Consider the following 21381-nt stretch of genomic DNA (forward strand, 5'->3'; position numbering starts at 1 on the left):
TTCCTTCACGTTTCAGAAGGAATTGAAAGGACTTTGATCAAAGGCTTTGAGAAATGGCAGTTTTTAAAGGGAGCCTCTCGAACGACTTCCAGAATTACTCAGATGCTGAGAAGTGAAGTGTTGCTGTGCCTGATGCCTGGGGGGGTCTAACCTTGTGTGCTTGCTGTATGGGAGGATTTGGGGATGTCCCAGGGGGTCCCAATTTCTCATCAGCCTCCGTCCCTGGCCAGGGCTGAGAAAAGCTGGGAATCACTGGAGATGTTGCTGCTACTGGGACCACGCCAGGAATTTAGTGATTATGCACGTGCCTTGCCACAACCCAAAACACCACAGCCATGCCCAGTTTGTCCCCTGATGTGACAGCAGTGATGGGCTGTCCCTGCTTCTGCCCACAGTTGTCTCCACAGGGCATCAGGTGCTTGAAACCTCTGGTCACAAGCTGCCCTCAAATCCAGGCTGGACATCGCTCCTTTAAATCCTTCCTCCACATAAGCAAGCACTGGACCTGTTCCTATGACAGCCAGGAGGAGAAACCTCAGGCTGTACCCACAGGAGCAGGAGAATCAGGTGCTGGAGACGTACAGCTCTAATTCAGGGTCATTATCACATCCCTGGTGCCAAGAGCAAGGTTTTCTTTCCACGTTTTGCTGACAGGAACAGCTTGTGCTGCTCAGCCATGATTTATTGTGGAGGATAAGAGGGAGGCAGGAGCTGGCAGCACACGGGCAGGGCATGTGTGCCTCTCCTGTGCCTCATTTCCCTGTCACTATCCAAGTGCCTGGCTAGAGCTGCTTGTTCCTCAGCACTGCTGGGCAAAGCTCTGATCCCAGGAGCCCACCTTGGAAAGCCTGTGGAAAATGCAGCACTCCACAGGATTTACTGTGTGGACATGATAGGTTTAACAGCAATGTAATATCCAGTGGTACTGGGAAAACACAGCTGGGCACAGTGTTATAATGCTCATAGGGAATGTCCACATCCTTTTCCTGCTTCATCCTCACACACTGCGTCGTGAGGATGAAGCTGAACCAAGGAATGAACTAGATTTTGGAAAACTGGTGCTTTCCACGTCCCTGTGGAGAGCAGAAAAAGGAGACAACCATGGCAACAGGAGAAATAGCTCCTGGGGGGCTGGCTCTGCCTGGTGTAGGGTGCTCTGGTGAGGTGTAAGGCTGGCTGCAACACTTTGAGATATTTTGGGAGGTAAGGCTGCAGATGCTGTGAAACAGGGGGTGCACGGGTCAAATATAGGGGTCTGTGCCATTAGGGATGTCTGAGAACATTCCATCCCATTATATCCCATCCCATCCCATCCCATCCTTCTGTGTCAAAGGGGCACAGCTCTCCTGAAGTCCCTTGTCATCTCACCACCCCCATGGGGATGTCTTCATAGCCTTGAGCACCTGAGCTGGCCCAAAATACAACAGAGCTCAGGAGTTCCAAGTCACACAGAGCTAAGCTCAGCAATAGGGCCCTCAGCCACACCATGGCTGCATAGAGATATTCTGGTTACAGACATTTCCTCATCCAAATCCTACCCTGGCACTGCTGTCCTTTATCAGAATAACCCCCAAAATCTCTGCAGTTGAAATTGTACCACTCCTTCACCAATAATTCCTTGCTCACTCGCGGGCAGAAATGATGGATATTTGGGAGTGTGGCTGCAAGGGGCTCTGTTGCCTCCTGACAGCCATTCGGCCTTAATTACCAGAAAGCACTTTGGGATGCTTTGACTATGAAAAGCACTTAGGTACCATTAAATTTTCATCTCTATTTACTCCAAAGTAGTAGCCAAGTATTTATTTCCAGGGAAATGTAACAGGTAATAGTTTCCTTTGCAGGGGATCCCAGGGGAGCAGGTTTATTTTGAAGGGAGAACCTTCTGTGTTATTCATCCTGTAGTATCTTACCCCCAGTGTGTGGCTCAAGTGGTCCCCAAGGAATCAGCTGTCAAGGTCATCTCAAGTCTTTCAGCCTCCTCAGCTGGGCTGACCTGAAAGTCTTCACAGTCTCTGAGCTTGTGACAGAATACTTCAGCTCTGCTGGTTGCAGATGTTCCAGTTTTGGTGGGTTTCATGCACCTACTGATGTAATGGAGTCAGGCAAGTCCAGCACAGGCATTTTGTCTTCACTCAGCTTCCCCAATCAAAATAGAGGTGCATCCATGGTGGGGTTTTGAGCATTTACCTTCTGGAGATGGTTTCATCCAGCTGAGGATGTGTGTGACAGGCCAGTGAAGCCCCAGAACATCCGCATCTCTCCTCCAAACCCCAGTGGGCCATTTAAGCCTTATTTTGTTTTCATTTACTGTGATATCTTTCATATACTGTGAGATACGTGGTGCCTCGGGTCCCACAGAGGAGGACAAGCATTTCCCAGGAGCAACTTGGCCAGCTGAGAGGCTGGGAGAAGGAGGCAGCTGCCCAGTAGATGGCAATACTGCCATTTACTCAGCAGCAGGCTGGGCGGGGTAAAACAAGCTGATGGAGACGTGTGGATTAAGCACCCTGAAAATTCCTAATGGTCGTAGCTGTGAAGGAGACTCACAGAATCATCTCCTGGTCTGGGTTGGAAGGGACCTTAAAGATTATCCAGTTCCCATCCCCTGCCATGTGCAGGAACACTTTCCACTTTCCACTATCCCAGGTTGCTCCAAAACCTGTCCAACCTGGCCTTGGACACTTCCAGGAATGGGGAATCCAGAACTGCTCTGGGCAGCATCTCACCACCGTCACAGGGAAGAATTTCTTTCCGATATCTAATCCAAACCGCCTCTCTTTCAGTTTAAAGCCATTCTCCCTTTTCATTTTAAAGCCATTGCTCCTTATCCCATCACTCCATGCCTTTGTCCCAAGTTCCTCTCCAGTTCTCTTGTGACACCTTTAGGCTCTGGAAGGGGCTCTGAGGTCTCCCTGGAGCCTTCTCTTCTCCAGGTGAACACCCCCAGCTCTCCCAGCCTGGCTCCAGAGCAGAGGGGCACCAGCCCTCAGAGCATCCTCATGGCCTGCTCTGGACATGCTCTAGCAGCTCCATGTCCAGGGAGCAGCAGTTTATCACAGCCTCTGTGCCAGGAGGAGCTTACGTTTCCCTTGAAATGTGAGGCCAGAGAAGCCCTAGGGGAGTTTCTGGGCTGGCTGGAGATGGTCCCTCTGCAAGGTGCTGCTCTTAAAGCCCTGCCCACTCTGCTTTTACAGGGCTGCACCTTGGAAGGGGTTAAACCAGCTGCAACCCACAGTTTCCCCCGTCCTTGGCAGGGCTGAAACCAGCCAGCTGTATGCACCCAAACCTGTCCCAGCCCGGTGACACCCAGCTGGCACTCCCGCCCCGCTTGGCACCAGGCAGTGCTGCTCCTTCCCATCCCTGGCAATCGGTGATTCACTGACCCCAGATAAACCCGTCCGTGCACTCCCCACCTTGCTTAGGGCTTCACCACCCTCTTGATTTCCATTTATTTTCTTTTTCTTTCCCTGCACGCAGCCACCCCGCCCGCCCTGCTCGCAGCACCCGGAGGCGCAGCATTACTCATCGCCCGCTTTCGGTTCGTTCCGAGGTGCCAGCACGGGTCGGGCTGTGCGTGCAGCCACCAGACTAGAAAGCATTTTGTCCCCGGGTGGCGGAGCTGCCTCCGGAAAAGGGATGAGTCATTTGGCGACCCGGGGCCGCCGGGGACGGGAACAGGCTGTGACGCCAGGCTCGGTGACTCCAGACCTGGCGCCGTGCGGGAATGAGAGTCCCGAGGACTTTCCTCATCAGGAACAGCTATAAAATGACGGATAGGATGGACTTTAACTCCGTCAGAGGAAAAAAAAAAGAAAAACCAAACAAAAAACCTCAAACCAAACAACACCGGAGATGCAGGGCAAGGTGAGGGCAGGGGTGTTGGCTCTGCAGCACTGAGGGCATTTCCATAGGGCCAGATCCTGCATGCCGAGGGCTTGTGCTTGCCTTGGAGGCAGGAGATCTGGGGTGAAATCTCTTTTTTTTTTTTTGTCGCTTGTGTGGCTGATAGAAGGAAAAGGGCACGTTTGTAAAGCGTGTCTGAGCAGCGGGACACTGCAGTGGGCAAGGGTGTCTCAGGTCTTCTGCAGGGGCAATGAAAGCATTCTCGGTGGTGCATCCCTGCTGGCTTCGAGACCTCTGCCACTCTAACTGGCACTTCCTCTGCCCATCCCCGTGCATTTTCCATGGAATTCAGCAGAAGTTGTCCAGAGCTGAGGTTTTAACTCAGACCTGGAGGTTAACGTGCCTTTCCCAGGGAAAGGGCACTGCAGAATTGTCCATTATTGGCAAGTTCCCATGTGAGTTTTAGTCTGTCACTCGTATGGGATGGGAAAAAAACCCAAGGTCCTGCACCTGGGTCAGGGCAATCCCAATCCCAAGCACAGGTTTAGTGGAGAATGGATCGAGAGCAGCCCTGGGGAGTAGGACTTGGGGGTGTTGATTGATGAAAGGCTGGATACAATCTGGCAATGTGCACTGACAACCCAGAAAGCCCCAACCGCATCCTGGGCTGCCTCCAAAGCAGTGTGCCTAAAGGAGCTGGAGAGGGACTTTGGACAAGGTCACGGAGTGATAGAACAGGGAGGCTGGCTTTAAACTGACAGACGGCAGGTTTCCATTAGATATTAGGAGGAAATTAATTACTGTGAGGGTAACCTGGCACAGGTTTCCTAGAGAAGCTGTGAATGCCCCATCCTTGGAAGTGTTCACTGCCATGCTGGATGAGGCTCAGAGCAACCTGGTCTAGTGAAAGGCATTGGGAGAGGGGCTGAAGTAGGTGATCTCAAAATAATCCCTTCCAACCCAAAGCATTCTATGATTCTGTGATTCCCCATGGGGATGCCCATGCCAGAGGCTGGTTGATGGGATGCAGCACCTTGGGGCTGTTCCAGCACTGTCCCTTGCGGGTGATGGGTCTGGTGATGATGCCTCGTGCCAGGGCGTGCCACAACATCATCACTGCGAGCCAAAATCCCACCAGTGCTGCAGCTGGAGCTGTATGATGGGGACTATTCCTCTCCCAATCAAAAAATAGTTAATTTAAGAGGGAACTATAGACATAAACCCCATAAAAGAAAAAAAAAAAACAACAACCCATAACCAAACATCCTTCTGGGTGGGTAAACAGCCTGGGCTTCACCGCGTGTTGCACAGCCTCCATGGATGAGCCACTTTTCAGTATTTCTGCTTTTACAGCTCAGTAAATAATTTGTAACAAATAGTTCATTCAATTAATTGAGCTTCTCTGCTCTGGGGGCAGATGGCAACCTTTAAAAATGGATTCCCAATGGAAAACTAGACAATGGCATTCTTTGGCCAATTTCCCTTGTTTTCAGGTCAATGGTAGTGGTTATGATTTATGCCTGTGCTGACAGCCACAAACCCATGGGAAAGGTGCACTTTTCCCCATCTAGATTCCTGGGATTTATTAAAATCCTTTTTCCTTTGTACCATGGGCTGCTTCACATCCTCCCCTCGTCTCTCTGTGCTGTTGCCATGACCAGGAGTATTTTCTCTGTTTTTCCCCGTGGGCACAGGACCATGGTGATGCTTCTGTCCAGCTGCATCCTTCCAGGTCCCAGGGGTCTCATGGGGCAATGAGAAATGGTTTGTAACCCATAAGAGAAAGTGGTTTCCAGGGTTTCCCAAGATTTCTCCTTGGTGATGTGGATGCTACCATGGCTGTTGTCTATTCCATCATCCCTTAGAGACAAGCCGCCACCATCCACAAGCCCAAAAAGTTTGGGAACACCACATCCCATGCACTGATTTTTACTTTATTTAGGGAAAAGAGAAAAGGTTATTGTGTCAGCAAAGGACATGGGAGAAGACACTGCCGTATTCAAACAAAATTCTTTTATTGAAAGTGTAATGGAAATTTCTTCATATTGCTTTGATGAAATGAGAGACAGCAGCTGTAGACAAATATGCTTTTTTTATAAACAAATGCAAATGGATAAGGTAAAAATAAAGCATTTTTTTTAACTTGTACCTTTAAGCAACATAATCACAATATATACACAAAGAAAGCTAAAATAAAGCTATGTTGAAACCAAAGCGTTTCAACCAATACATTAGATAATTACAGATTGTGTCAATAAATACCCAGTTTTAAAACTGTTTAACAGGCAACTTTTTACACAGATACCGAGAAGAAAAAAAAATTATATATTTACAATTCAGTGCCCTGGGGGAAAAAAAAAAAGAGAAAAAAAATCTTTTTTTTTTCTTTTTGGCACCAACACAAATAAAAAGAATAAATTATTGAAAAAAAAAATCCACAAAGGCAGGAGTCAATCCCAATCATTCATTAAAAAAAAGTGTGTGTATATATATATATATAAAATATAGGCATATATTTTATATATATAAATATACATATGCAGAGAAACTTAGGAATGTTACAAAATATATTAGTGCCAATAAATACAGAATGGTACCAGACTTTCAACTGTCAGTATTTTTTGATGCAGTCTGAAGGATAAGGAACTACCACCTAGGAGATAATTGAAAGAGGGATTTTTCAGTCTGAAGAAACAATGACAACAACAAAAAAATAACAATAATAATAATAAAAATAATAATAATAATAACAATAATAATAATAGATATATCCAGGAAATCCTCCATCTGCCAGTAGTATTCCTACAGTCGCCCTCCTGCCCCAGGGGCGATGCCTTGCGGGAGGAAGCGGCGGCGAGCGCGGGCTCAGGACTCACTCGTGGCCGTGGGGGGTCAGCTCCACTTCCAAGTTGACCGGCTCAATACCAGAGAAGATGTACAATTAAATAGCAACAAGAAGGATTAAAAAAACCCCAAGCAACCCATGTTTCGTACGCCAGAAGTTTCCTAAATTGCTGGCAGGTTTGCAGTGAGGCACCTGTCGATGAGCAGGTATCCAAGAGCACCATCCCTGTGGTCGGGGATAGAAACAGTTCAGCCAATAGAAAAATCCTCAGATCTGTGTTTTGGGGTTGTTCCCCTTTGTCTGTGTGTCTCTGCACCCCCAGAAGTTCCCTCCAGCTGCTCCGAGGGCAGCAGGGCTGGGACACCAGAACTGTCTCCTCCTCCTGTGCTGGTAATGCCGGGAATCACTCCCATCACCAAATTTTCCAAGGGGGACTTTAAAGCCGGCAGGTTTTGAATCCGTTTAGCTTTTTCCATACCACTGGTGTAGGCACTTAGTGTATCACTGATGCTCAGATTTTTTGTCCAGTTACATCTCATGGCCAAATAGTGTCATGTTCTCAGACTGACTTAAATAGCAAAAGGCCAAGGCAGCCTCCAGTATCCTTCCTAAAACACGATGATTTATCTCATTTTAAAAACCAAAAGCCTTCAGTTTTTCAGCTTGGTCTTCAGGTGTTGCTGTTTCTTCCCTCAAAAACTGTACTCACAGAATAAATAACCCAATAAAATTCATATCCAACTGTTTTGCTTGAATTACCCGATTCACCTATGTAAAAAAATAGCACAATCAGTGTGACCCACTGGATTTTGGGGAGTCCTAAGGAGCACTTGCTGAGGAGCTTGAGCACAGCGTTGTTGTTTTGGCTTTGCTCTCCCAAAGCCCCTTGCAAGGGCTGCCCAGGTCCTTATGGTTACACCTCCCCACTGCTGCTGACAGTTCCTCTGCATATTCAGGCACCATAACTGATGGGGAAAGATCTCATGGCCAAATCCTTACGAAATTAAATAAATTATAAAATAATTTACAAGAAAAGGGGTTGGGTTTTGTTTCGAGCTAGTTCATGTCATTTCTTAAATAGTTGAAGGTTTTGCTTGTTTTGCTCTCCACAGTGGTATTAGGCAGACCAGACACCATTCTCATGTCTGCTACAAGGCCGGGAGAAACCAAGGGATGTTGCATGAACTCTTCCCTCATCCCTCCCCTCCCACCCACTTCTGTTCAGTGTTTTTAGAAATGTGAAGACCAAACAGCCAACATTATTCAGACTCAGAAAAACCAGGGTCATCTTCCTCTTGAAGACCTTATTGCCCTTCCAGGTCATCGACAAACCACAGTGCTATTCACGTACTACAGGTAGAAAATAAATAAATACAGATATATTATGCAAAAAAATATGATTGTACACATAATACATCTGAGGTATTACCAATTTAAATAAGGTTTCATGCTAGTTCAAGCTTCAGTGGCTAGTTAAATTCTGGAACTTGCAATAAATAGATGAAGAATGATCATGTATATAGTGTATGGATCTCTTCTGTAAACCTCGTCAGATTTAAACGTAAGAGTGTGTCGGGTCAACTCTTACGCAAACCACAAATTTTCACAATAAATACAGCTTCAAAAAGTTGCCTTAAAAAGTTCCTGCAACACTGAAACGTTTCTAGAAGGGGCTGTATGGACGACTGGCAACGTTAGCGAGGAGTATTTCTCAACAGGTCTTTTCATACAAAACACAAGGAAATTCTCAGGTGAAAGTCTGTTTCCCTCCCTCCCCTCCCCACCCCATCATGAAAGTTTAGAAATTTTTGCACAAACAGCAAGAGAACTGATTGTAGCTGCAGTATGTCAAAACGACCATGTTCTATAAAGACCAAAAATAGTTCATTTGCTTAGAAAGTCTTGGGCTGTTGCTGTTTTTTCCTCCTTATATTTGAGTAGCACACATCATCCTTTCAGTGAAAGTTTGCCTGTCCAACTGTTTCTCTGTTTTCCTGTTGGCACCAGTCCTTGCCCGAGCCATGCAGGTGTTTCACACTTTCACTGTCTCCATCAGCGATGACTTGATGGCATCCTCCAAAAGTTGATTGTCTGTGAAAGGGGCTGGGGTTTCAGGGACGGATTCGGACAAACCAATGAGGGACTCCAAGAAACAGGAGCCCTGATCTCCGGCTTGCGGGAAGCCAGGGAAATTAGGCAACTGAAACTGTAATGCTGAGAAGTTATCCAGGTTCTCGTACTCCTTTAAGGAGTTGTAAAGGGGTCCCAAGTTATAGTCTGAGAAGGACTGGAAGAAATCCAAGGAATCAGAGGAAAGGCTGAGATCGGCATAGCTCTTGGAGCAGGGCTCAGTGGAGGATGAGGCGCAGCAGGACAGCCCCTCGCACCTCACGTGGGCTGCATCCTCCAGCAAACCCCCACTGTCCTGGTTGGCATTCTCATCCAGGCACTCCGAGAGGTGGGACAAGTGGCCAGGGACTGGCTTGGCCTCGCTGCCGTGGTCCTCAATGAAGAAGTCGGTGGGGTGGAAGCAGCTGAGGTCATCCTGGCCACGCCCGCTCTCCTCCTCGGCATCCGAGTCGTTGAAGTGGAGGATGCGCGCCAAGCCGTCGTCATCCACGTCTGACTGGGATTTGTCGGAGGGAAGGCTCTCGTAGGGCTCCTCCAGGTCCTCGCTGGGGTGGGAGGAGATGGAGGAGTCTGTCATGTCACTGCTGCAGCTGTTCTCCCCCAGGGCCTCCAGGTCGGGGCTGAACTGGAAGGCAGGTGCCAGCGGCACTGCATGCTCCTCCAAGGAGCCCTTCCCTGCCACGCATCCCAGCAGCGGGAGCCGCTCCCGGAACGGGGGCTCAGCTTCCGCTACCTTCTCGCTGCTCTGCTGCTGCTTCTCCAGCTCCAGCTTCATGATGGTGTGGATAAAATGTGTCTGCACGCGGGCCTGGTTGAACTCGATCCTGCCCTCGGTGTTGCCACAGCCGTCCTTGGTGCAGCCGCAGGGGAAGGAGGTGTGATCCATCTGGCACAGGGAGAAGCAGAGGGGGAGGATTAGGATGGAACCCGGTGGCACAAAACCAAAACTGCCCGTGACTCGTCTGCCCTGAGAAACCAAGTGGCAGCTGAGGGGTTTAAAAGCAGGAAAAAAAAAAAAAAACAAAAAGAGACACTCTGCTCTTTTGAAGAGGTGTCATAAAAAGTTGGATTTCAGTACAAGTGAAGGAAATTAAAAGATTCCAAAAAAAAGGCAAAATATAATGGTCCAAAAGGAGACATAAAGGGGCAAAAGTGAGTTTTTTCTTTATTGCTGTTTAATGATCTCACTATCTGGTCTGCAGCAGCCACTAGAGGGGGGCTGTGACATACACATGGAGCACCCGTGTGCACCCACCTCCGCCACCCCCAGCCTCCAAACACGGCACCGAGGGAGCGAGCAGCGCCCAGAATAGGCATTGAGGCTCCCCAAATACAGCTGGGCAGGCACTCGCAAAAAATACCCTGAAAAATATAACTCACTAATTGAATACAGAGGGATTATCCCACAGTGCAGGTGGCCTGCACAGCTCGCTGTGGGCTGACGCTCAGCTGACACTCCCACGTTTGCCTGAGCGTGCTGGGATTTGTGACACACACCAAAAGAAAAAAGAATTAAAAATAAAACCTGGAGGAGGGGGAGAAAGCGCAGCCTCGTGTGAGGAGCAAGAAGCTCTTCCTTGAAGACATTCCCACATGGCCCATCTCCAACAGGAGATCAAGCAGGTGTGAGTCTCGTGGGGATGCAGAGCAGGGACATTCTCACTGCAGGCTCTGGCAGCGTGGGAATGGCTGCACGTGTGATTTGGGAAGAGGACAGTTTCGAGCAGAGTCTGCCTTGCAGCCTGAGGGATGCTCCAAGATCTCTCCTCACCTCCAAGCGCAGGTAGGAGCAGATGGATTTACAGGCTGCCCCAACTTTGTCCAACTTGCTCACACCCCCCTGCTCTAACGCACAGCTGGAGCCGCGGCATCCCCCCGTGCCCAGGGGCGAGGGCAGTACCTGGCATTTAATGCCTGCCAAGCTGCAGCTGCAGGTCTCAGGGTCGCAGACCTCGCGGCAGTCACAGCCGCAGTCCTCCCGCGACAGGCGGATGTTGTGCAGCTCCCGCTTCTCCTCCTTGTCGATCTTCTTCACCCCCACGGCCTTCAGCAGCGCGCGCCTCTTCTTGGCGGGGTAGGGCTGCAGGAAGAAGCCGTCCTCCAGGTCCACGTTGCTGACGTCGATGTCGTCGTCGGAGATGTCCTCGATGGTGAGCTGGTTGGCCTCTTCGGACTCCTTCGTGCCGTTCATGGTTAGCTGAGGGCGAAAAATGGAGAAAGCATTAGGGGCTTGTTTGGGACTCAGAGCCATTGGAACCCCCAGCTCAGGGAAAACAAGAAAGGAATGACCTCCACCCCATGGTGGCCAGCCTCAGGATCAGTATCTAAGTCAGAGCCCACAGAGATGTGACACCTGACTGAAGCTGTGTCCTGGGATATCAAGTATCTAAATGAGAAATGAAAAGACTTCAGGAGATGCCAAGAGGATTCTCAAGTGGATCCCAGAATGGAGAGCTACTACCAAAAGAGTAAAAAACATGTTCAGCATCCTTTCCATCACCTTTCAAAGGTGGAGAGCTAAATGAAGATTCCCCACCAGAGCCTGTGTTTCTTGGAGACCCAAACTGAGAGCCAAGGATTGATGCCCCCGAGTCTCAGAGGCTCTTACTAAAAATTGGCCAATTAACTAACAACATCCACCAGCTCCTCATCAACCCAGCCCCACGCTCCTACTCACTTTCCATTTCAACGCTTCCAACTTCTCCTCTTTTAATTTCTCTTCGAGTTTGCCCCGACGGACGTTTTCCTGCTCCTTTGAAAACTCTGCCAGCGTGAACTGCCGGGAGGAGCTGTGTTTGCTCACCATCCCCAGGGTACAGCCCCCACGGCTAGGCACACTCGTGAAGCCCTGGCAGCGTGGGAAGTAAAACACAGTGACCCGGTCAAACTCCACGTTGTTCTTCTTTAGTCGCTTGGATTTCTTCAGGATAGATGTGGCTAAAAAGGGGAGAATAAAAAAAAAAAAAAAAAAAGAAAAAGAAAGCACGAAGTCAGTGCTGCCATGCTGCAGATGGAATAGAAATACTACAAACAGGTGGGACTTGCAAGTAAGTCTCTCAACAGGGACACGATGGGACAGGGCTACAACATTGCTTGGTGGTGTTTTAGGAGCTAACACTTCAAAGGTGGGATGAGGATGGAGAGGAAGCTAAGCCAAGCCCCGCTGCATCGGAGTCACCGATGAGATTCACCGTACGTGGCGGCTGCTGCTTCTCCTTCCCGCTTGACTTCCCCCAGGGAACATCCATTTGCTTATTCTTCACGTGTGGCACAGCATAATGAACAAGCAACCAGCCATCCTACACATCTGTCTCTCTAAATCCACTCTGCCCCACGCTCAGGAGCCCCTGGTCTGCTCCCAGGATGCCGGGGCATTGGCATTTCCAGGGCTGCATGGCTCCAGCTTTTGTGGCAGGGCAGAAAACAGCCCCAATGTCTGCTTTTTCTGGTACTTCCTTTCACCATCCACTGGGAGGAACTCTGAATCTATGGTTTAATCTCCAGAGACTCATTTGAGAGCAGCTGCAAAGATGTTAATCTTTGTGCAGGTGATCCCCGGGTAAACATGGCAATACATGACTCTGGTTTATCTTAAAACTGCTGAAACATGCTACACACCATTTACAGCAGAGCCTCTCCAGAGATACCTGGCCTAGCACATCTGCACGTGCAAATGCAGCAGATGGAGGGGGATTAATTAGTCAGGGCAGGTTCAGAGTCAGTGAGTTTCCACGAGTGTGGCTGGCCAAGAAAGGAAAGCGAGGCTCAGCAGCCCTGGGTTGCAGAGCTGCGTGAGTGTGGCAGGAACAAGAGCCAGCTACACCCAAATTTGTGGTGGGGAGGTATGTGAGGTCCCATGCTCTGCTGGTGCATGGGTGCTTCAGCTGCGTCCATGGAAAAAAATAACCCAGAAAGGATGGGTGACTGCTGCAGAGCTGGGATCAAGCCTGGCTCCTCTGGTGGCAGAGCCACAGGCAGCCCTACAGTGGGATCCAAGGAAAGGACTACAAGAACCCAAGGGGCTCAGCTGGTTCGGTGGGCCCCAAGGGCTGTGAAAGTGCAAGACTGGACAGTTAACTGCACCCACATTTCACAGGTCTCACTTGCCAAAATACAGTGTTTCGGTTTCATGTGAAAAAAAAAAAGGAAAAAAAGTGTTCACCCAGCTGTGTCAGCAGCTTCTGCTCAATAGCTGGGGGTTCACACTGGGCCCTGCAGTCACTCTGATCATATCTTTGCACTGTGAGTTGCATTTTCACAATAACCTTGACTCAATCTCCTAAAACACGAGCTCTTTATCAGTAGGCAAGTTAACCACCACGATCGTCTATTGGCCGAGCTGCTGCACTTTGGCATTTGCTTCTCTCTCCCTGCACCCCTCCTCCGAAATTGTTTTCCCATTCCTGACCCTTTTCCAATTGAGCCAGAGAATACAAGAAGTTCATTGTTTTGTCACAAAACCTGGGAAGACAAGCAAGAATGAGACTCTTTATTATTACAAGACTTCTAAAGCCTTTTCAGACCGCTGCGTGTTTGTGTATGTCTGCTAAGTGGACCTTAACTGCTATATACAGTGGGTGTTCAGTATAATTTACTAGGTTGGACTATTTCTCCTCCATGAAGATGTTCCTCTATTGTACTTTTTATTTTTCTCTTCACATGGCAGATAAAGGGCTTTACAACACTGCCTTCTGTGTGTTTTCCTAAAAGCTCTCAAAACTTATATTGCTGGGAAAACAAAATAGCTTTTATCTGTACTAGCAGCGGAGGCAAAGTCAAACGTGTCATGTTCTTTGGCAAAGTACCAAATTCACGTAGGAAACAAGTTCTGAAATGGTAATTACGCTACTGGTTAATCATTTTTAAAAACCAGCATTACGGGCCTTCGCTGTCTGATTAGTTTTTTTCCTGTGAAAAGCTTGACAGGGAATTGAGGGTTGGTGGGATGGTCCTGCAGCAGGGGCTTGGAGGCACCCACATGCCTCTGCACACCCAGGTCCTTGGGTTTCCATGCCTGGAAACCCAGACTTCAGCAAAAACATTCTAAAGGAATAATAAATACTGGAAGGAAGGGCTGAGGAAGACCACTGTGGGGAGGCTGGATGATTATAAATTGGTGTCATGACAGGTAGCTGGCATCACAGCCACTTCTACCCATAAGGGTGTGCTCCAAGACGGTCTCTGTGTGGTCACGACCCACCAACACCCTATAAATAAACCAAGCAGAGGCATGGCTGATCCTGGGAAAGCCAGAGGTACTCACGGGTGAAGCTGGACGTTAAGGCAGAGCTGGGCTTGGGCTCCCCACGGGAATTCTCCTCATCAGTGTCCCAGCCTGAGGATGCTGAGGAGGAGAGGGGGGAGCAGGAGGAGGAGGAGCAGTAGGTACTGTCATCCCCCAGCTCTTCGTACTTCCTTTTCAATACTCCGCTCATGGTGACGCCGTTTTTGTCATATAACTGGAAAACAAAGGAGAAAAGCAAAATGAAGCCAGGGAAATACTGGCAGTTTCCAGTGATAAGCAGGACAGCTGTAACCCCCAGCAAGGCTTCCCCATCAGATCCACCTGGCCGTGCAGATGTGATCCCCAAAAAGTACTCCCCTAAAACACCTCCCCTTACTACACTCACTGTGCACACCTGTGAATTTCTCTCCCATTTGACAACACTGCAGAAAGAAAATGACCATCCCAGACAACAAACTGTCCAGAAACCAATTCAATCAACACAAATGTTATCAAACAGTAAGTATTACATTTTGCTTACTAATTCTTTTATGCTCACTCCTCACCCAGATCGCTTTCTATGCAGTTACAGCTTTAACGTCTTGCTAATTACAAAAATAAGCCAGTTTGCAGAAAACAATCTGTTGGCATGATTTACTTGCTACAGCCCCCCGGGGAAACAGACTTATTAAATGAAGCACTGAAATACAAATATATCAACTGTGAAGAACAGCCCTTCTCCTCACGGTGCCTTTCATAGTCAGTCCCCCATTCAATAAGCTATTCTTGTTTAGGCTGGGTTATGTATCAAGCATAGTAGCAATTAAAAACAACGCAGCTAATTAAAAACAAAGGCGCTCTGTACTTGCCTAGATTCCTAAATTTCCTGCATGCTTTGCCCCTGCTCATCTTAAAGGGAAAAAAATAAAAGAAAAGCCAAAAATAACTGCGTTGCATCTTTTAAACTTCGCTTTTATAAAGTTTGTGCAAATTCAGAGGACAAAAAAACCCCCACAAAAGCTACAGAATTTGCCCACAGTAGGTTTGGACAACAGTCTCAGGCACAGGGTGGGATTCTTGGGGTGGTCCTGTGCAGGGCCAGGAGTTGGGACTTGATGATCTTTGTGGCTCCCTTCAACTTAAGATATTCTATGGTTCTAATGGGTAGCAGCACCCACCCAACCTGGGATGCTCCTGCACTGATGACAGATCATTCCCCCTTTTAGACCCTGACAGCACCACCCCAGCTGCCCCTGCTCCTGCAGAAGACACTGCCAGCTTATTTTGGAGCCAGTGAGCCATCCCCAGAGCCGAGAGCCAGGCTGCAGCCAGAGGGGTGACTTGCTCTGGCCCCATCCCACCAGGCTGTAAGGCACAACCATGATGGGAGAGATTCAGCCCCAGCCCAGGAATTCCTCCCAGCAAGGAGGGGAGAGCTCCAGCCACCCCATAATACACAAAAGCTAAAGCATCTCTACAATTTGGATAGTGGTGGGACAGTAGACAGCCCTGGGACGGTGACAGTGCAGATACAGGGGTGCCAGACACCCAGTCCACATCCCCTCCCACCACATGAAACTTCTCCACCGGCCAAATTCATTCTTTGCAAACCAAACACTTTCTCACTCCGCTTTGCATGTCTGAAGTTAATTAAAGCCTCTGAAAAAGAAAAAAAAAAAACAACAAAAAACCACTAAACCTGCCATTCTGACAGCCCTGAGGAGGCAGCACAGACACCACACCAGTTTCAGAGCCTCCCCACGATGGGATTTTCAGTGTCCCGACAGCACTGAGCAGTATCACGTTGCAGGACAGGAGCACACACAGTTCCTTCCAAGCCCTGCACCAACCCTCCCTTAATTATGTTTACCACCAGCTTCCCAGGAGACAATAGTCACCCAAAAGGTCAAAAAAGTCCCTGGATGAAGCACTTCCCTGGCCTGAAGAAGTTAATCATTCTCTGCAAGGCTTACTTACAGAGTCAGTATGTCCCCCATGGTCCCCTGAAGCTGGGGAGAAGTGATCCCTCCATCCCTCCTCCTCCTCCTCAGCAGACCTGGAGCTGCAGGTGGTTTTGCCACAGAGGGGTTGTTGTTTTTTTGGCCTTAATCCAAAATAGATGCAGAGAAGGTGGATTTGGCCACTGTCCAGCCCCAGCAGCACATGTCCTACCCGACACCTGGATTAACCCCTTTCCTGCCTGCTCCACAGCAAAGCTGAGCTCACAGGCAGCCACAAAACAGCAAATAACAAACCTTTGATTTGTATTATTTTTGTGCATGTGCCTCTTGCTCTGTCTCACTTTTGCTTTAAGAAACAATCAGGAGCAAAGAAACTCTCCAAATCCACGGCAGGGGTCTGAATCAAAGCCTGGGTTGCAGCCAGAGGTTTGCAGACCCCACTGCCCACCTGGAACAGGCAAAAACTTGGCAAAAAAAATCCCACTTGTGTAGCTTGAAAGAGCATCAGTTCCTGCTGCAGAGAGAATGCTCCAAAGGACAGTGAGGGATGACAGTGAGGGATGCTACTATAGCCAAGGGAGGGAGGCACCAGCTCCCCAAAATGCCTGTAGGACACATGTCCAACAGCAAATGCCCTCAGAGATGCGATGCTGACCACATCCAAGTCTCGTGGGAGACACCGGAGGGTGCTGGAGCAGCCAAGGTCATGCTGCTGAGACAGGGTTAACTCCCAGGCCTGGATCAAAGATGCAGCAGCCCTGATGCTCAGGTCACCTGCCAACCCAAGAGCCCATCAGGGGCTGCACCACATCCCCCCAAACCACCCCACAGGGAAAACCAGAGCACTCTCCTCCAGCCAGCGAACAGAGCTACACAAACACTAAGCTGGAGCCAAGGCAAGCTGTGCATAAGATGGTGCAATTCTATTTATTTATTTTTTAAATACTGTCATCAGCCAGGAGGATGAAGGGAGGTGTGTGCAGCTCCCCATCTATGAGAATGAGCCAAATGAATAGGGAAAAACCCCACTTTTGGCATGCTGTCTTCTTCAAGACACCTATTGTTTTGTTGATGCCAAGTAGGTGTTGTGCAAACAGGAATCCCAGCTAATGGGAAAAAGCTGGTGAACCCGCTGCCCACCAGCCAAAATATATTAATTTTCCACTGTTACACCTTCCCCCTCATTGCTGATTTATGGCTGTGATGTTTTCCAAGTTTTCAAATCCTTCTCAGGAGCGATGTAGTGGAGCTGCACCCATCGATGTAGGCATCTACCCTACCCCAAAAAATCCTCCAGATGGACATGTTACTGTCAAAGCCAGGATGATCCTCTGCTCCCCTCCTCTCCCTGGCACGTGGGGACAGAATTCACACCAGCAATTTGGATGCTGCCTTTAAAGCCATGTCACTGAGGCCACTGGCCACTCAGCCAAAAAAGCCCAGACACAATGAGGATATTTTAATTGCAGTAATTTTGCAAGGGACCTTAAACCCACAGCGGTGTCTTACAAGCAAGTCACAAAAATGTCCACAGCAGCATGGAAAAAATAAATATCTACATCTGAGCTTGCCACTGCAAATCTCTGCAGGTACCACCGAGTGCAGGATTTTACCATCTTCTCCTTCTCTTTTTTACATAACCTGAAATAAAATAATCCTATCTTCCTTTCAGTTGCCAAAAAAGACATTGTGTTCTTGGCTAAAACTTCTTACTCATCTATTTTACTGAAAACAGCTTTTGGAACAAGTACATAATGCAATGGATCAAACCCGCAGGAATTCCTCTCTGGCACCAGAACTCCCACTATCCTGGGAATACTTTCTAACAAATATTTAGCCCAGATGTGCATTCCTTTCTTTCTCTCTCCCTCCTTTTTTTTTTTTTTTAAAGCATTAAAGCTTTTGGGCTGCTGATTTGGGGGCGAGGGGGCGCCGTCTAGTTGGGGGGAAGGGAATCAGATCTGCAAAGTCCCATTTCTGGCACCCAGCAAGTCACAGGGCAAAGCCCTAACACACTGGAATGCAAGGAATTAATGTTTTAACTATCCTCCTCTTGGACGATGTCTCAACAGTAAATATTTCGAGTAATTTAGATTTAAGAAGGTTTGGCATTTGTTTAGCCAAGTGCAGAGGAAGGCAACTAAAAATCCCTACCAGTGTCCAGTCTCCAGGAGACTGCACAAAGAGGCATCGTGGCTCTGGGCAGAATTACGAGGAGAAGATGTTTCAGTGTTGTATTTTGGGGCTGTAGATGTGCTTTGAAGTGTCAGGCGATCGCAGCAGTGCAAGCAAAGCAAAGGAAACTCCTCACGGCGAGTCCAGCAGCTGCCTTTTGCTTGTGCCACAATTCCCATGGTATCGCAGGAGAACACCCAGGAGCAAGAATATTTCAAATTTTGGGGTTCTGTCGGTGGAGCATCCTAAAGAATGGAAGGCTCCCAAATCTGTGCATGAGTTATTGAAAGCAAAGTTTCTTTTGCCAACTGACTTGGGGAACATCAAGAAAACAACAATACCTCTGAGCCCCCAATACTCAGCACAATGCACTAGAAGTTTTTGTTTTCCAGTGACTTTTTGAGCTGGTTTGCTGACTTTAAAGCTCAGCTGCCTGCCTGCAGCAAGACAAAGTGGCCTCATCCCAGGACACCAAGGTGGACTCTTCCCAGCACACCGGGACGAGGGCTCGGGTGCTGGGAGCAAGTTAAGGACTGTGAGTCAGAGCGGCTCCCGCTCCCTCCCCCAGAGCTGCAGTGGCTGTGCAGGTCTAGCAGGAGTAAATATTAGTTTAAAAAACACCACTGCATATTTTAGCCAGGTACGGCTCCGAAGGCAGCTCGTGGAGCAGAGCTGGGGGAGTTGCTCGGGTTGGTGTTTGTTTGCACGCTGCCGTTTATTGTGGGTAAAGAGACCTCGCTGTGAGAATCACCAAAAAGTGCTGCGGAGCTGAGCTTCCCGCTCAGCTATCCCAGAAATCTGATGTCTAACAGCAGTGATGATCCCAGTAACACCTCTGGGTTATTTAATTATAACCACACTATCAGCACTGATTCATTGCTCGATCATTTAACTATTTTAATTCTTTGCATATTTACTTAAGTGGTTTCCCCTGTGCCTCCGTGACAGCCTCCTGATGACAACACTTCCCAATTTCAGGGCTGACTGGAGCCAAGGGGAGCGGGATCATCCCACCAGGACCCTCCAGGGGACAGTCCCACGCGTGTTCCCAGCCACATAAAGCTGTGCTTTCCAGTTCAGACCAGATTATTTTCACCCAGCTGGGTCTAAGGTTTCATAACCTTGCTCCGGTTAAAAATAGCCTCTGCCTACTATGCAACAGCAAAACCCAAAGTACGTCGTGCTGTGGAGTGGGAGCATGAATCAGCCTGTAGCACCACGAGTTTATTCTCCTGTCAGAGACTGAACAGGCAGAACACCTTCCCCGGAAAGAGCAGCAGAAGTGTTTACCCATCTCCTAATATCTGGAAGGCCACAAAGAAAAAAAAAAACAACAAAAAAGGCTTGTCAGGTTTTTGTACCAAGCCCTTACTTCTTGCTGACAGCTTGAAAGGTAAGTAAGAAATTTTAGCAAATGCATTAAAGGTTATCTGACACGGCCCAAAATGAAAGGAGGTTCGGATGTACTCAGCGCAGATTGTGCTCTAACAAACAGGAAAACAGCGAAGTGTGCTTTGTCTAGGAAAATCCTCTATTTGATCACACCGCATGAATAATTCACACCAGGTTTCCATATTTGTCCTCCTGTAGGTACACGCTGTGCGTTACCTTCCCTGCTATATATACGCACGCATTTCCTGTGCTGAATTATTAAAGGCTTTGCCGGGAGCTGCGGAGTCTCTCCGGGAGGAGAGCAAACCCAACCATCCTGAAAATAACCCCGCCCCCCACCCCACACACACACCTTGACGGGCTATATCAGCAAACTGCTCAGCAGAGAAAATTAAAATAATTTTCATGAAAAAATAAAGTAATAAACTACAATAATAATTGGACATCAATTCATGGTAACAAATGACAAGACTTAACCTCGCAGTGCTGGGTTAAGGGTTGGACTCGGGGATCTTAGAGGGTTTTTCCAACCTTTAGGATTTCCTCATTCTGTGACTTCGAGTTTTGTAAACGGCCGTGAGGCTTTTCTCTCCATCCATCCCACCCAGGCGTTGGCATTCCAGGCGTTAGTAAGGCTGAGCTGCTTTAGGAAAGGGCTGTCCCTGTGTGTCAGCCTCTTCCTACAGCGACATTATGTAACTCGGAGGTGACAGACACTTTTGAGGATGCCGGGGGTAGAGGAGGGAGTGGGGGGCGCAGGCAAAAAAAATTATAGAAACCTGAGAGAACTTAGAAGTTGGGGGCGGGGGTATCCTTCTTTATTTTTCCTCCTTTTTTTCAGGTGGGCTGTAAAAGCCGCGATGTTTTATTTCGGGAGGCGGGGGATGTGGGGGGTGCCCCGCTCCGTCTGTCCGCCCGTCGGTCCCTCCGTGCGCCCGTCGGTAGGTGTTGCTGTAGCGACGGGAAAGCATCCCCAGCCGGGCGGATTTGGGGAAGAGCGAGCCGGCAAGGCTCCCCCCGCCCCCCCAACCTTTCTCTCAACATCAAAAAATTGGAACCGCGGCGGTGGGGATGGAGCGGAGCCTGGACTTACCGGGGCGGGGGTGAGAGGGGAACTCTGCGCTACTCCTAATAAATATTATAAAGGTGTTCGGGTCTCTGTACAGCACAGCCGACGGGAAAGTGCGGGGGGGTGTGTCGGGGGCGCAACAAACCCCCACCCGTTCCCCCAAGGAACGCCGTCCCGCTGCCCCGGAGGGTCCCGGAGCTTCCCGGCGGCTCAGCCCCAGCCGCAGCCCCGCCGGGCTCCGCTCGCCCGCGGGCGGGAGCAGCGCGGCCAGACGGCGCCGGGGCGGCGCGACCGCCGGGAACGGGCGGCGGGCACCGGCAGCGACCCCCGGCCGGCGGGACGGCTCCGAGCCGGCTCTCGACAGCCGAACCCCGCGCCGGGCAGGCACCGACCGGACTCCGCAGTCGCAACCCCCGGTGGTGAAACGCGAGCCTCCCGCTCGCCTCCGGGGCCGTCTCCCCCGCATCCCCATCCCCATCCCGGCTGTCCGCGGCGGTCCCTACCTGCGGCGGCGGCGGTGTCGGCGCGGCGGCTCCGGCTGCAGCGGCGGTGCCTGGCGCGGCGCCTCCCGCTCCGCTGCCGGGGCCGGGCCGGGCTGCGCCGCCCCGCGCTGCCCTTTTCCGTCAGTGGAAAACTCCGGGCTCTGACGCAGGCGGTGACAGGAGCGGGGCCGGCCGGCCCGCCCGGCTTCCTGCCCCCGCCGGGCGGGGCGCTGAGTCAGGAGCGGCGGGAGGCACCGCCC

General features: G+C 49.6%; 1 protein-coding gene across 1 annotated transcript; it reads right to left on the bottom strand.

Annotated features, from left to right (window-relative positions):
• Nucleotides 1-5841: 5841 nt before the first annotated feature.
• On the bottom strand, nt 5842-21231 carry CSRNP1 (cysteine and serine rich nuclear protein 1). Its single transcript, XM_042043609.1, has 5 exons — nt 21143-21231; nt 14082-14277; nt 11496-11755; nt 10719-11015; nt 5842-9704 (listed from the first exon to the last, which is right to left on the bottom strand). Exons 2-5 carry the CDS (start codon nt 14251-14253, stop codon nt 8721-8723), a joined length of 1713 nt encoding a protein of 570 aa, XP_041899543.1. The 5' UTR covers nt 14254-14277; nt 21143-21231; the 3' UTR covers nt 5842-8720.
• Nucleotides 21232-21381: the final 150 nt, after the last annotated feature.

This window comes from Corvus kubaryi, unplaced genomic scaffold (assembly GCF_017639235.1).
Source record: "Corvus kubaryi isolate FWS band 111438036 unplaced genomic scaffold, C.kubaryi_AGA036_p1.0 37398, whole genome shotgun sequence".
In the NCBI taxonomy this organism is placed as follows: Eukaryota; Metazoa; Chordata; class Aves; order Passeriformes; family Corvidae; genus Corvus; species Corvus kubaryi.